The sequence below is a fragment of the Mirounga angustirostris genome, unplaced genomic scaffold (genome assembly GCF_029215605.1).
Source record: "Mirounga angustirostris isolate CCGP_5_RB_7025 unplaced genomic scaffold, mMirAng1.0.hap1 SCAF_2, whole genome shotgun sequence".
Lineage (NCBI taxonomy): Eukaryota > Metazoa > Chordata > Mammalia > Carnivora > Phocidae > Mirounga > Mirounga angustirostris.
The window spans coordinates 31,441,178-31,457,916 of NW_026991710.1; the positions used below are offsets into that span (position 1 = coordinate 31,441,178).

At 42.2% G+C, this 16,739-nt stretch overlaps 2 protein-coding genes across 10 annotated transcripts in view; one reads left to right on the forward strand and one right to left on the reverse strand.

Moving 5' to 3' along the window:
- The window catches only part of TBC1D1 (TBC1 domain family member 1), a 230,385-nt gene that overhangs the window by 53,139 nt on the left and 160,507 nt on the right, over positions 1 to 16,739 (forward strand). The gene's annotated exons all lie outside the window — the stretch shown is intronic.
- On the reverse strand, positions 8,244 to 9,293 carry LOC123848969 (proteasome subunit alpha type-1-like). Its single transcript, XM_045881810.3, has one exon. It carries the CDS (start codon positions 9,248 to 9,250, stop codon positions 8,459 to 8,461), a length of 792 nt encoding a protein of 263 aa, XP_045737766.3. The 5' UTR covers positions 9,251 to 9,293; the 3' UTR covers positions 8,244 to 8,458.

The following is a 16,739-nucleotide window of genomic DNA, read 5'->3' on the forward strand; positions in this document are numbered from 1 at the left end:
CTGCTTCTCCCTCTGCGTCTGCCCCCGCCTTGTGCTCTCACTCTCTCTCTCTCAAATGAATAAATAAAAGTCTTAAAATAAGAGAGAAACTGTAACAAGTAAGAAAGGAATCTCTGTCTCCATCTTGTTTCTGAAACATGCCTCTCCCAATTTCTTTCCTAAGGTAACACAGACATACTTAGAGATTCCTATACATGTACATGTCTCTCTTTTTCTCTCTCATAATCATGCTATTCTCATGTCTTCTTGTGCGGTTTCCATTTTACTCTTTTTTTTTTTTTTTTAAAGATTCCATCTATTTATTTGACAGAGAGAAACAGCGAGAGAGGGAACACAAGCAGGGGGAGTGGGAGAGGGAGAAGCAAGCTTCCCACAGAGCAGGGAGCCTGATGTGGGGCTCGATCCCAGGACCCTGGGATCATGACCTGAGCCAAAGGCAGACACTTAACGACCGAGCCACCCAGGCGCCCCTCCATTTTACTCTTTTCCACAAAAATCCTTGCCCTTTATTTATCATGAGTGGCCTGCGCTCCAAGAATAACCACTGTTAACCATACTTTATCTCAAAGTGTACACTTTCCATTTTTCCATTTATATATATAGATTGTAATCTAGACAGTCTGCTTCTGATTAACTTCTAACATACTATGGCGTAAAGATTTTTATTTTGTGTGTTGTCTGTCTCTCTCTCTCTCCACTAGGATATAAGTTTCCTGAGGGCAGGTATTTGTGTTCATTTTGTTAGCAGACCTATCCCCACAGTCTGCCTAGTATCTGGCCCCAGATAGGTGCTCAGTAAATATTAGTGGACAAAAGATTGAATTTCCAGTAGATTAGCCTCATTGTGCTTTGCTTTAATACATTTAAAATCTCTGAATGGCTTTTTCCTGGACCTCCATTCTGTATCTTCCCTGCTAGACCTCATATGGTATGCTCAAGGGTGTCCACTGATTTTAATAAGAATCTAAAGGAGAGGAGAGTACAGTAATAAGCCCCCCCCAGAGCAGTCACTTGATTCATGCCATGGTGGAACATGATGATTGTTATCTGGTCTCTGGGGTTATCTGCACTGATGCCACTCCCTCTCACTGCTTCCCCCCCCCCCTCCCGCTTTCATGAAGCCTCCCGCTGACTGGGTCAGCATTTAGACTCCCTTCATGTGTTGGGAGAACATAAGCAGCAGATGGGTTTGTGAACTATCCATGGCCACAAACTCAAGATGGCAGGCACATCCCTTCCTTTCCACAGGAAGAAAAGACACGAATATATGTGATACGTGATATGACGCAATGCTTTTATCCCTCACCGTCTTATCAGCATTAAAGGCATAAGTAATATTATCCTTTTAGAGATGAGGAAATTTAGCTCATCACAAGAATATATACTAAAAGGAGAGAGTTGAGATCCCAACATAGCCTCTCTGACTCCAAATTTCAATTTTTTTTTTTTTACCCTTTACTGCTTTTTCGTAAAAGTTCAGAACAGATTGTTTGATATTTTTCTTTTCCTTCGTCATTACTTTTAAAAAGGTCACTTCTGACATTTGATTTACATTTCCAGCAAGCTACATATCCTCTCCTCCTCCCTCCCTCCTTTTTTATTTCTTGCATTTCTCATGCAACAGATGATAGTTTTCCATGATGTCCTGTAGATGATATGTTTTATTGAAGACGCCAGACAAAAAAATTATAAGTAGTCACTTGTGGAATCCTACACTGGCAGTGATTTCAGCTTTAGTTCTGTGGTTTTAAAAATTCTATTTTTGCTGATCTGTACTCAGAGCTGTGGAAACAGATGGCCGCATTTGCTGGATTTGCTAGTTTTGTGCCCCTTTTCTCATATACATTTATGGTGACCAAGTTTACTTTTAAAAACATATGCTAAGAATGATGACATATTTTTCAGATTGAAGTTGTCTAGGAAAAATGTATGCTTAAGAAAGAGTCTGTAAGATCATGGGGCGGCTGGCTGGCTCAGTCAGAGGAGCATTTGACTCTTGATCTTGGGGTCATGAGTTCAAGCCCCATGTTAGGCATAGAGCTTACTTAAGAAAAAAAAGTCTGTAAGATCAACGTAGCAGATTTGTCTCCTAGAAAACCCATTCTCTGACCTGTCTACCTTCCAAGCCCAACCCATAAATGCCAAGCTCCTTAGCTCGACAGTCAAGTGCCTTGACCATGATGATTTTTCATACTTTTCTAACTCCACGATTTTGTACCCTATTCTCCAACAAAATGAGACTGTTTACTCTCCTTTTTTTTAAAGATTTAATTTAATTTATTTTTTTAAAGATTTTATTTTTAAGTAATCTCTACACCCAATATGTTGCTTGAACCTACAATCCCAAGATCAAGAGTCACATGCTCCACCGACTGAGCCAGCCAGGCACCCTGTTTATTCTCCTGAAATAGCCAAGCTTTCCCCTTTTTTGCTCATTCCTATTTCTTTTACCCAGAGAGGTTCTTCTCTTCCATAATCTACAAGAAGCATTCCATCTCTCTCAGCTCAAATGCCACTTCCTCCAGAAGGCTTTCCTGGATTGGATTTGCTTTCACACCTCTACACCCCACTAGTGTTTGTTTATCCCTTCTTTAGGCCACTTCAACTACATCTTTTACCTTATTTCTGCCCAGATTCAGAGTACCATTTTAAGACTATTTATTTAAAAGATGAATGTGTCTGGGTGCCTGGGTGGCTCAGTCATTAAGCGTCTGCCTTCAGCTCAGGTCATGATCTCAGGGTCCTGGGATCAAGCCCCACATCGGGCTCCCTGCTCAGCGGGGAGTCTGCTTCTCCCTCTCCCTCTGCCTCTTCCCTCTGCTTGTGCTCTCTTTCCCTCTCGCTCAAATAAATAAATAAAATCTTAAAAAATAAATAAATAAAGGATGAATGTGTCAAAATGCTTTGAAAGATGGCAGTTAGCAATAGTTTCCACTAATGGTATAATGGGGCAAGGTTGCTGACAGGTTGCTACAGATTTGTTTTTGTTTTGAAGAAGAAAAGCAGTTCATTGAGTGCCTGCTTGGCATGCAGAGTCTATTTCACCAGTCTTCCTACTCTCTAGTGCCTTCCACCCAGCATTTCACACATTTGCATTGTCTTCCTACTCTCTAGTGCCTTCCACCCAGCATTTCACACATTTGCATTGTCTGCCTGACCCCTAATGGTAACTGAGTTCACAGGCTCGGTGTAGCAGTTAATCACATGATACACCAGATCCAAATCCTGGCTCGGTCACTTACTGGCTAGCGGTCTCAGGTTAGGAGTAAGAGTTCTGATAATACCTGTGAATGCCTGTCTTTGAGGTGGGCCTTTTGCAAATAGAATTTTTTTCTTCTGCATATGAACTCAAATGCAGACACACACTTGGCCATGGGTTAAAGAGTCCTGGAATGGGGACACCTGGGTGGCTCAATTGGTTAAGCATCTGCCTTTGACTCAGGTCATGATCCCAGGGTCCTGGGATCAAGCCCGGAGTAGGGCTCTCTGCTCGGCAGGGAGCCTGCTTCTCCCTCTTCTGCCCACTGCTCCCCCTGCTTATGCTCAATCTCTCTGTGTCAGATAAATAAAAATCTTTAAAAAAAAAAAAAGAGTCCTGGAATGAATTGGAGAACAAGTATATTTATCTTGGTGCTGAAAGGACTCTCAGTAAAACTGCCTTCAACTTAGAAACAGAAGTGGCCCTTTACTGCTGTGCATCAAGATGCTGGACTAGGTTGGAGTAGGGCTGGCGAATGTCTGCAGTTGTTACAACGCTCCTGTATCCTGTGGCCGCGGCCAGCATCATTCATACTCACATTGCCCAGGGCAGGACTGCGGAGCCCAGACAGATCCTTGTGACTCTACTCACCACGGCATGCTGCATTTCTCCTGCCAACAGACCAGAGCGGGTAAAAGAGATAAGTCAGGGTGAGGTCTGTTTGGCATCTTGCAGTTGCTTTGGGGGTAACTTTGGGCAGCTGCTTTAGTCACAAGTGGAGGACTTGATTTTACTAAAGGTTAGTAGGAAGTGAAATCATGTCTGCCAAAGTATGTTATAAATTAGGAAATGCTATGGAGGCAGCTGCTGTTTCTTTTTGGGTTGCTCTGCACTTGATCTAAGTGGTTTTTGATCGTTTCATGGTTTTTGATCGTTTCAAAATGCCTGAAAAATCACACTCTAGGCATGTTAAGTCTGTCATTACAGCAATGATTTCTGTGATAGTTAACATTCTATTTACATATAAAGTGGGTTGTGTTCCTTCTTATCCTCCCTCTGCCATCCCCTGTTTCCACACTCCTTCTATGCTAAGGCTCCCACTTTTTGAAATATGTGAACAAGATTTGCTCCCATAGAGAAAACAGGAGACAGGAAATAGCAAAGGATAAAGGAACAGAGGCCAGGGTCAGGTCAAGAGCTTCCCACGTCTTCTCCCCAGTCTAGCAGGAACCAGATGAAAGCCTTGAGGAGGTCCTGGAAGCAAAAGGCGATAATTCAGAGAAGATTGAGGGTTAAGTGGAATATGCTGAAAAAATAGGAAACACATTTGCAGCGTGGACTAACACTGATTATCTTAAAATGTCTGAATGGTTAGGGCGCCTGGGTGGCCCAGTCGGTTAAGCGTCTGACTCTTGATTTTGGCTCGGGTCATGAGCCCAGGGTCGTGAGATGGAGCCCTACACCGGGCTCCGCGCTGAGTGTGGACTCTGCTTAAGATTCTCCCTCTCCCTCTGCCCCCACTTCTAAAGAAATGTCTGAATGGTTAAATAATATTCATGAGCTCTCATTTTGCAGCTTAGAACTAACATCTTACAGTTTCAAGCTGTAAGCATTGGTGGAACTGACAGCTTACAGCTTCAAGCAGCTTATGTCCCTGCCTTGGTTTCCGTACAAAGCTCTGATGGAGCCACAGATGTCTCATGTCAATCTAGGAGTTGCTCTGCGGTGGCTGAATTCCAGGATTCCGTGAGCTTTCTAGATCAAGAGTTGGCGTTTGTCATACATGTTAGTGGCTTGCTGGTGCTACTGCAAGTGGGTGGCAGTCTTGACTCTGAATGTCTTATTCCATAAAAAGCCAGCTGGAGATGCCTTTTTCAGAACCATCTGAGGCAGCCAGAGGTCAAGGATTCCAGATTCCTCTCCCAGTCAAAGGATGCTCTAAGGGACCTCCAGAAAAGATACAAAGTCTCAGTCCCAGGCTGCCTTACTGATCCTTAGAGAAGAGTCATGACCATGTGACCTTCTCTCCCCCTCACACTTCCCACTGGAGAGGGTTTGCTAAGTTTCAAAATTCAGAATTCAAGACAAACCATGAAACATTTGAGAAATAATTCTAGACAGTTCTTTATTCATATATTTTTTAAAACCTAGAGGTCATTCTTGATTCTTCTGTCTCACTTATACCATGTCCTCCGCCATATCTTCCATTCTATCACAAGCCCTGTTGGTTCTGTTTCCAAAATATGTCTTTAATCCATCAGCTTCTACCTAATTTTCACTCAAGCCCCAGCCTAAGCCAAGCCACCATCACAATAGCCTCCTAAACTGGAGAACTGGTCTCTTGTTCCCATCCTGCCCCCCCAGGATTCCTTTCTCCATGTGGTCGTCAGAGTGACCAGAGTAGAGGATTGAGCCATGTGATTCCTTTCCTTAAACCCTCCAATATTGCCCCAATTACACTGAGGATAAAGTTCAACTCTTAGCATAGCCTCAGGGCCCTGGGTAATCTGCCCCTTGCTTCAATCTCCAGCTTTATCGTGAGCCACTTTCTCCCCCAGTCTCTCTGTTGCATTCACAGATATTTTTTCCCTTCCATTCACAGAGCCTTTGCACATGCTTTTCTCCTGACTTGTGACATCTACCTCCTTCACATCTCAGTTTTAGCATTAATTGGGGCCTTTATGACTACACATTCTTGCACACAAGGCTTTCTCTCTCACATTACCTTTTTCCTTCATAGCACTTAGTACACTCTGTAATTATGTATTCCACCGGTTTCCTTACTCGCTTAATGTCTGTCTCCTCCTCTAGACCGTGAACCCCATGAGGGACACGGACCATGACTGTTGTTCACCATGATAGTCAAGTACTTACTCTGCCCCTGGAGCTGACCCTTTGGTGGGTTCTCTGTATCAGTACTCTTTGTCTTGGATCATGGACCACACCGGTCCATGATGAGTTTCTATTAGGTGTGGGCATAAGCTTCTTATGCCCATCCATTGCCCTGTTCAGTGGAAAAACAGGATCTCATCTGTGAAGGAGGACATCATATTGTGTGAATGCTAGGGTCTTGTTCTTCTGTAAGGTTCATATCGCTGTGTTTTGAACTCAGGCCAAGCATCACTGGTGTATCCTCTTGCTGGGGTCAGAATCTTAATGTCTTTTTTTTTTTTTAATTGTTTTTTGAATCTTTGCATCTTAATCCTGCTTTCCTCTACTTATAAACCTTGGGCAAGCTGTTTAACTTCTCAGATTTTACCTCTTGAAGCTGTTGTTAGAGACATCAAATGTGTCTAATTTTTGTTTTAGTGTCTAATGTTTAAATGTCTAATGCTTAAATTTATATGAAATTCTTAGCTTAATGTCTGGTACATAGTAAGCACCTAAATGATATCTGTTAGAGTGGAAGCTCAATAAATATCTATTGAATGACTAAATAAATGAATAACTTAACCTCTCAGACTTCAGGTTCATCACTGGTAAATAAAGGGGTTTAGCTAGATGATAACTTTCTAGTCTAATTGTCTATGGATTTGGTTATGAAGATGTTAATAGTTGTGGTTATGTCCTTATAGATTTCTTTTTCAGGATTGTTCTAAGCAATGATGAAAAGTCAAATTCTAAGCTGAAATAAATCAAATGAATTAAACAAAAAATTGGACAAAAAAGAAAATATTTAACAAATCACCCTAAGTCCAGGGATAAGCTGGTCTTTGGTTTAGTCTGCCTGTGGTCACCACAGGCCTTGTAGCTTCTCTGAGGGTCTTTAACATTTCCAGGACAGTAATTAACTATTTAGTAGAGGTATCTCCTACACTAAATGAACGTGAACTCTTCATTTCAGGTATCTCGTTGCATTTCCCCAAGGGCAGGAGATATGAAACCATTAAAAAAGTATAAACCAGGGGCATCTGGCTGGCTCTGCAGGTAGCACATGCAACTCTTGATCTCACGGTTGTGAGTTCAAGCCCCATGTTGGGCAGAGAGCTTACTTAAAATAAATAAGTAAATAAAATATATAATAAATTTTTGTAAATCAGTTAAAAAAAAAAAGACGGCCCTGTAAAAAATGGGCTGACAATGTGAATAGGCAATTTACGGAGGAGGAAACCTGGACAGCCTCTTTACCTATGAAAAGATGGGCAACTCACTAGCAACCAGGCAAGGGTAGATTAAAGCAAGAAAATAATATCGTACTCATTAGATTTTTGAAATTTAAGAGCTTGATAACATCAGGACTGGCAAGGGTGTGAAGAAGCAGGAACACATGCATGCAGGTGGGAGTATAAACTGGCATAGCGATTCTGCAGAGGAATATGGCCATGTGCGGTAGAGGTGGATACCTGTAATCCAGCAGTTCCATGTCTAGGCATATATTGTGGACATGAGCACAAAGAGGCAAGTAAGAGGGTGTTGTTGCTATGGTTAAAAAAAAAAAAGAAAAATTCTATATGTCCATCAAAAATGGAATAGATAATTAAATTATGGAATAGTCACAATGTATTACAATTGAACTTTATTCAGCAGTTAAAATACACCATGTTGAGTATAAAAAAGCAATTGCCAGGGGCACCTGGGTGGCTCAGTCGTTAAGCGTCTGCCTTCAGCTCAGGTCATGATCCCAGTGTCCTGGGATCGAGCCCCGCATTGGGCTCCCTGCTCAGCGGGGAGCCTGCTTCTCCCTCTTCCACTCCCCCTACTTGTGTTCCCTCTCTCGCTGTGTCTCTGTCAAATAAATAAATAAATAATCTTAAAAAAAAGGTGGTAATGTGTTTAAAAAAAAAAAAAGCAATTGCCAAAAATATAGTTTACACCGTGATACTGTGTAGGAAAAAATTGAAACGTGAGTGTATATTGTTTGTGGATTAATATTTATCTAGATAATGTATAAAAACAGAGAGGGAAAGATAGACCCAGCATGGGATGGTGGATACTTCTGGGGATGTAAGGAGAACCCCATGAGTAACATTTTACTTCTTTTTTTTTTTTTTTAGGTGAAACAATTTTATTTCACAGTTGTCTTTAAAACCACAAGGACACTATGTTCTTCATATAAAAACATCAGTACAGATACCTATACTTTCTAGAAAATGATTGTATAGACCCCTCTCAAAGAAAAATGCACACCATTATATGGTTTCAGACAAGTTGCTAGGGAAAAACACATCTGGACTGATTCCTACGTACAGATTATTGTCATCAGTAAATGTTCCTGCATTCTTACAGATTTGATAATAAACATACAGACTGGCTTGTAACTTAATGTTCCATCGGTTCATCAGCCTTTTCTGCAGGTTCATCAGCAGGTTGAGCAGGCTGTGCCTTTCTCTGTGGTCTTTCTTCAAGACCTTCCAGGAATGGAGATACATCATCATCATCATAATTCGTAAACTCCAAGTCTTTACCAACAATTCCAATGGAAACATTCTTTGTAGTTAGGTCCTGTTCTGCAGGAAGCGTCTCTCGTAAGGCATGCAGACCATGTTTAACCAGTTCATTCAAATTGCACTCCATAAACCCAGACATATGTCTCTCCAAGTAAGTACGAGCTGATTGAGAACGGGCTCCAAAGGACATGGCTCTACAGTCAAAATAGTTGGCAGATGGACAGGTTTGGAAAATGTGAGGGCCCATATCATCATAACCAGCAATAAGCAGCCCAACACCATATGGTCTCCGGCCATATCGTTGCGTTGGTGTCTGGGTCTTGCTTCCAATTAGAGATACAAGACGAGACACAGGAAGAGGTCTGTCAAATACAAATCTGGAATCCAAACACTCTTGGCGCATAAAATTACATAACAGTCTAGCGTCAGCAGTAAGTCCCGCAATTGAGATACCAATATGGTTGTCAACATGGAGAATTTTTTTCTGATGAGCTGCAAGCTCTGACTGTGCTCTCTTCAATGCAACCAACACTGCATGGGTTTTTGATTTCAGACCAACTGTGGCTGAACCTTGCTTGACAGCCTCCATTGCATACTCAATTTGATGAATCCTGCCCTGAGGGCTCCAAACAGTGACATCATTGTCATCCTGGTTGCGAAACATGGTTCCGGCGCGGGTCTGGCTGCGGCCTCCTGCAGAGGTGCGGGTTCCATTTTATTTCTTTAAAAAAATACATACATACACAGATGTGCAACATATTTAAAACTGTTAAAACTGGGTAGTAGCTACATGAGTGTCTATCATAATATTCTATTTGATCTTTTTGAAATATTTTATAATTAAAAAAAAAAAACTTAGAAAACAAGAATACTTTATGTAATAAAAGTTCCAGTATCAGAATCTGCTCTTTTGTAGCTTAGGAATAATCTCACTCCTTTTTTTGCCATTTTGTGGCTAATTTCTGCTTGGCCTTTGTGTGCATCCTTAAGCCTCACTTCCTCCAGGTGGGTTTATAGATCCCTGTGTTGGGTTCAAGGCCTTCTGTGTATGCTTACATAGTACCTTCTCTTTCTCTTCTTGCAACACTTCTCATCCAGCCATGCAGTTTCCTGTTTACTTGCAGCTTGGACCCACTGGACCTAAGACATTCCTCTGGGGACAGGTGACTTGTTTACTGTAGCATCTCTAGGGACTGGTGTGCACTGGTGTGTGATAGATATATATTAAGTGACAATGAATTAACGGATGCTTCAGTGGTTTACATTCCCTGTATGCACACAGTGGGCCAGAGTTGGATACTTGAAATCACCAACTCTATGTACTATATATCAACTACGAATTGAAACTATATAGCAACATGTCTTGCCCCAGAGAGGCTGTGTGCACCATTTTTGACTTGGCCAGCCTATAGGCCTTGCACCACAGTGTCATGGTGGAGAGGAAGAGCAGGGTGATGGGCTTCTTGTGAGGAAAACTTGTCTTAGACCCACTGACTCATCTCCCTCAAGAATCAGGTTGTAATTAAGCTTTGGCAAGGGATGTACCCCATCCAGCTAATTTCCTGGGCACTGGGAGGTCAGGGTCCTTTAGTCCATCAGCTAAGCCAGCTCTTCACAGGGAGGAAGGATCACTGTTGCCACCTCGCCCACACCCAGGGGCCCAGCCTGCTGCTTTGTCCCTGATGAAATTGGGTTCAGGTTGAGTGGGCTGGCCAGCCCCCAATGTGGCCTCAGTGGAGAGCCTGCTTCAGGCCCCATTTCCTTCTTCCTAGGCCTGGCCAGCTGTAGCCTTGAGCAGGCCTGCTTCCTCGGACCCAAAGAGAACATGCTTCCCTTCTCCTTTCTTCCTTCCTCTCGCCTTCATTTGATTATTCATTAGAATCTGCTCCCATGTCAAGCCCACCTCCATGTAGCCTAGCTGGTATTGGCTCAGCCTCCAGCCCCACAAAACAGGCAGAACTTCTTCTCTGACAAAGCCAGCTGTTGGCTGGAAGCTGGTGGGTGTCTTCAGAACCTCTCTTGACCAGAAGAGATCCCTGAAATCTTAGAGCACAAAGCCCTGTGTTCATACTGATAGCACTCGGGACCATTTACTTTCCTGCCGTTGTGGAGAGAGCCTCAGCTCTACCCAAGCCTGACCTGGGTCAGGTAGTTTACCTTTCTGACCCTCAGCATCTTCATCTGCCAGATAGAATAAATAATACCTTGCAGCAGACTTTTGAGATAATTAGGGGCTGTGTTGTAAAGCGGTTAAGTTGCCAGAATGCTTGGACCTGAATCCTGATTCTGCCCCTGCAGTTTCCCGATCCAAAATAGGGTAACCTTGGTCCCTGCCTGCTTATTGGAAATGCTCAGAACAATGTGTGGCCTGTAATGAGCACCTTCTAAAAGTTCACTGGTTTTAGTGATGTCTTGTAGATAGTATGCCCTCAATACACATTATGTTCTATTACCATTATTTTTACTTACCTTAGTTCCTTCAGGTTACTGTCACAAAAACACCACAGACCGAGTGGCTTATAAACAACAGAAATTTATTTCTCACAGTTCTGGAGGCTGAGAAGTTCAAGATGAAGGTGCTGGCAGATTCAGTGTCTGATAAGGACCACTTTCCTGGTTCGTAGAAGGCCGTCTTGTCTTCTCGCTATTCGCTGTGTCAGGACATGGTGGAAGGGGCAAGGAGCTCTGTGGGGTCTCTTTTGTAAGGATACTAATCCCATTCAGGAGGGCTCCACCCTTATGACCTAATCCCTTCCCAAAGGCCCCACTTCCAAATACCATCACATGGAGGATTCGGTTTCAACATGAATTTTGGGATGATACGAACATGAAGTCTATAGCATTTTGTCCCTGGCCCCCCAAATTCATGTCTTTCTCATGTGCAAAACACATTCATTCCATTCCCAAACCCCCAAAGTCTTCACTTATTCCAACATCAACTCAAAAGTCTGAAGTCCAAAGTCATCTAAATATCATCTAAATCAGATGTGGGTAAGATTGGAGCTATGATTCATCCTGAGACACATTGAGACAAATTCCTCTCTAAGCTGTGAACCTGTGAAACCAAACAAATTATGTGCTTCCAAAACACAGTGGTGAGACAGGCAGAGGATAAACGTTTCCATTCAAAAAAAAAATCCAAACTACAAGACAAAACTCCCATCAGATCTTATGTTTGCAATAAAACCCTCTTGGGCTTGATTCTCTGCCCTCCAGACCCACTGGAGCAGGAGTGCCACCTTCGGGACACACTGAGACAGAGGTCCTGACCCCGCAGCTTTGCAGGGCAGGAATTGGGCCCACAAGACTTTGGGGTTGTTGTAAGGATTAATGAGATAATGTATGAAAATACCTGGCATGCAATAAATGTTCAATACATATTATTTCCTTCCTTCCTGACTCTTGATCGTGGAGAAGGGGTACCTCCGACAGGGGGCAGGTGACCCCTACCATTGAGCTGTAGGCATTCATTCTTACAAACTTCTCCCCTGAGGTAAGGAGCCAACTCTAGGTCTCTTGAAAAGTTCCAAGGGCTTTGGCATCCTCGTGACATTAGGACCTGGAGATGGGTGAGTTGGTGAGTTTAGTTCTGCCTGGACCCTGAGCTAAGAAGGCTGCCAGGCATGAACCCATCATGGGCATTTAATTGAGCATATATTTCATAGTATTCCTGAAGGAAGCTTGGAAGGGACCTTGGAGATCTTGAGTCTAACCTCTGCAATGTACAAGGTGGAAATGGGTGATGTAGCATGAGCTGTCTGAGATCACATCAGCCAGTCTTGTGCAGGTAGAAGCCGGCACACCTGAATGCCCCTCCCTAAGCCCCTCCCAGGCTGCCTTCACAAAGAAGACTCCGAAGGGCTGTGTGCAAATCAATCAGACCACTTTAGATGACTTCTGATCTCTGAAAGCTGATTTATCTTCACTTCATCCAGGGCATAACCTCTGTCATGTCTGAAAAATTCTAGGTGAAGAGAGCAGTGTCTCATCTCAGACCTCCCGAGTTGTAAGCATTTGAGAAATCAAAGGAGATTCGAACACAAAGGGAACCGAGAAGCCGTTTCCTTCTTACACCTTCTCATCCCTTCTATCTCCTGTCAAAGCCAGCAGAACTGGTTTTCAGTTATGTACCTCCTCTAGCTATGTACAGAGACTAGGAGGCAGATGATGGTTTGCTTTATAATCTATGCATTACTTTGCTAAGCTGTGAACCCAGAGGGACCTTCTATCTTAAAGTTCCTGGAGGGGTACTTACCCAGGAACGTGGAGGCACCAGTGTCTTAGTTTCTGGAAAGTTCGCTTGCTCTGTGCACCTGTAAATCGCACTGAGCATAACCAGGCACTCTCCTCTTGGTGACCTGCAAGTGTACACGGCTTGGTGGACATTGTGGAGGAATCTCAAGCTATAGCGAGGAAACATGTGAATTGTTTGCGTGACCGTGCAGAGGTACATGGCTCTGTACCAGGCACGGGTAACCAACATGGAAGAGTCACAGTTCTGCTTTTTAGGTGCTTGCTGCGTGGTTCCAAAAATATTGTGATCCAAAAATACTGACACGTACAAATTTAGGCTTTGAAAAGAGTGAGAGCATTCATAAGAGAGTTTCCATTGTGTTTAAAACGCGATGATTTTTTTAAGACTTATTTTTTTAGAACAATTTTAGGTTCACGGCAGAAAGTGAGCAGAAAGTATAGAGATTTCCTCTACACCCAGCCTCCATGAATAACTAGCCTCTCCCATTATCAGCATCCCCCCATCTGAGTTGATATATTTATTACAATTGGTGAATCTACATCGATACAACATGATCACCCAAAGTCCATAGTTTATATTAGGACTCACTCTTGGTGTTGGACATTCTTTGGGTTTGAACAAATATATAATGACATGTATCCATCATTATAACATCATACGAGGTAATTTTCACTGCCCTAAAAATCCTCTGTGCTCTCCCTATTCATCCCTCTCTTCCCATCCCAACCCCTTCGCAACCACTGATCTTTGACTATCTCCATAGTTTTACCTTTTCCAGAATGTCATAGAGTTGGAATCGTAGAGTATGTAGCCTTTCCAGATTGGCTTCTTTCTTTAGTAATACACATTTATGGTTCCTCCATGTATGTCCATGGCTTAATAGCTCATTTCTTGGGATGCCTGGGTGGCTCAGTCAATTAAGCAACTGCCTTCAACTCAGGTCATGATCCCAGGTTCCTGGGATCAAGTCCCACATCAGGCTCCGTGCTCAGTGGGGAGCCTAATCCTCCCTCTTCCTGCCACTCCCCCTGCTTGTGCTCTCTCTCTCTCTCTGACAAATAAATAAATAAAATCTTTTAAAAAAATAGCTCATTTCTTTCTAGCGCTGAATAATACTCTATTATCTGGATGTACTGCAGTTTATTTATCCATTCACCTACTGAAGGACATCTTGGTTACTTCCAGGTTTTGGTAATTAAATAAAGCTGCTACAAATATCTGTGTGCGGGTTTTTGTGGGGACATGAGGTTTCAACTGCTTTGGGTAAATTCCAAGGAGCACGATTGCTGGATTGAAACTTGATGATTTTAAAGAACTAGATGATAGTGAACAAATAGAAATTGTTTTAGAAGCGGGAAATCACCCTAATCAAAGGGAAAATAAGCCACTTTTTTTTTTTTTAAAGGAAATTATAATCTACTATGAAAGAAGGGAAGAAGGGGAGTTTGGGTCCAATTTTTATTCACTAATATATTTGATCGGGAGATAGGGATTAATATTTTTTAGTCTCATTTTTTAGGAGAAACATAACTTTCAGTTTAGAAAATAAGTTATTTTTTTGGTAAAGTTAGTGCTATGCAAAGTGGTGTTTTTAATGTTTCCATTATAAATTATAATAAAAATGTCTGAGCTTAAAGCTGAGCATCCATGGTTAGTTATAACACAGGGTGAAGATGTAAAAAATCTTATAACTAAATTTTCAGTGTTTTTTTTTGTGAGCTCATTGCCGCTGGGTTTTTCCATGATTTTGAAACATGTGTGTACAGTTTTTGGAAAGATGATTATTTGCTTAAACTTTATAGACTGAGCTAAAAATAGAAAAACACTGTTTCTATTTTTGGAATGTCTTACCAGCTAAAAAGTGAAAACAATTACCATACATATTATGCCGAAACACTGAGACAGGAACAGATATTAAAATAGTAAATATATTCATTTATCTGGTTTGGAAATGTCATAACCATTTTAATGAATTCATTGTTATTTTTAATGAAGAGAGAAATCTGTCATAAAGTAAATTGCTTTCTTTCTTTCCTTCTCTCTTTCTTTCTAATTTTAAGTAAGCTCCACTCCCAGGGCAGGGCTTGAACTCATGACCCTGAGATCAAAACCTGAGCTGAGACCCACAGTTGGACACTTACCGCCTGAGCCACCCAGGTGCCCCTAAATTTGTTTTAAAAAGACTGTTGAGTGCAGAGAGAAAAAAGGCATCCTGCAGTTGGGGTGAACTGTATTCACAGTAAGGGGGTTTGTCACTGGCTGGTCCCTTCTAGAGTTAACAATTCAATGGCTCACTTTTTTACACTGCAAGGTCTTAGTATTTCTAGTTGCGTGCAGCCAGTTCTTAATTTTGCAAGGCTTTTTAGTAAACGTACTGAAGGTGCCTGGAGCCATTAAAAGTGTCTTATTAAATCTGTTTGCAAAAAAAAAAATCTGTTTGCTGTTATTTTGGCTAACAAGAAACGACAACCTGATGCCTGAAATCAAAACAAAACTAGAGACCTTAATTTAAACATTGATATGGATGCATTAGAGTGTTCTTTAGCTAATAACCTGAGTTTATTGTCTACGTCCAAATAAGTCTTCACCAAATTTATCCTTCTACTTCCCCCCCTGAACTTCCTTTCCCTCACTCACCAATTTATGAAGCACAGTGTGTTCTGAAGCTGGCCTTCACATACTTGGTCTTGCCACCCAAAGACTCCCTTTTGAATTTACCGTGATTTAAAATGTGATTGCATGTATGTACTTAAGAGAAAGTGAGAGAGGTAGACAGGTAAGGAGGGCTGGGATGTGTGGGAAGAGGAACAGGGGAGTAGTAGTGGAAATGAACAGGATTCATTGCTGAGGGAGGAATTTCTGAGGTGTTTGAAAGTGAGGGGCAGGAACGCTTGCACATTCCAAGTCTCTGCCTGGCTAGAATGATGGGAATTTACTGGAGAGACGTGGACAATTCGTGGTGTGCCTTACAGAGTTAAAGGAACAAATGGAGCACAATCATGCTGCTAGACTTAGCAACTCATAAAAAGGGAGAGGAAAATATTGAGAGTCAGGGAGGCCCACCCCGTCCTGGAATTAATTTTGGCTGACAACACAATCTCCTCTTTGATCTCAACTGTTTGTCCTGTCTATAAACCCAGTCATGAACTTGATACCTCCAGCCCATCATTTCTCTTTTATTTTTGCATTTATAACATATGCTATATTAGAGTTCTCCAGAGAAACAGAACCAATAGGAGATAGATATATGTAAGAGGAGATTTATTATAGGAATTGGGTCTTATGGTTATGGAGGCCGTAAAGTCCCATGATCTGCCACCTGTAAGCTGGAGGACCAGGAAAGCTGGTGGTGTAACTCAGTACAAGTACTGAAGGCCTGCAAATTTGGGGGCTGATAGTATAAGTCCTGTTCTGAATCAGAAGGCCCAAGAACCAAGAGCGCTGATGCCCATAGGTAGGAGAAGACGGATGTCTCAGCTCAAGCAGAGAGCACAAATTTGCCCTTCCTTCCCCTTTTTGTTCTATGGAGGCCCTCAACTCTTGGATGATACCAACCCAACATTGGGGAGGACCATCTTCTTTAGGCAGTCTACTGATTCAGATGCTAATCTCTTCCAGAGACACCTTCACAGACATACCCAGAAATAATATTTATCAGCCAACTGAGCATCCCTCAGCCCATTCAGGTGAACACATAAAACTAATCATCATAAATACCCATCACTAACCAACAGCAATCACTGCTAGTACTACTACTACTTCTACTACTACAGCTAACATTTCTTAGGCACCTACTTTATGCAAGGATTCAGGCTGAGATGCTTCATATGCATCTCATTCAGTCCTAAAGCTCATTCTGTAGAGCATGCGTCTCTTGATCCCGGGGTTTTAAGTTCAA

Excerpts from the sequence above, each read along its gene's own strand:
- LOC123848969 (XM_045881810.3), bottom strand. The coding sequence starts at position 9,250 with ATGTTTCGCAACCAGGATGACAATGATGTCACTGTTTGGAGCCCTCAG.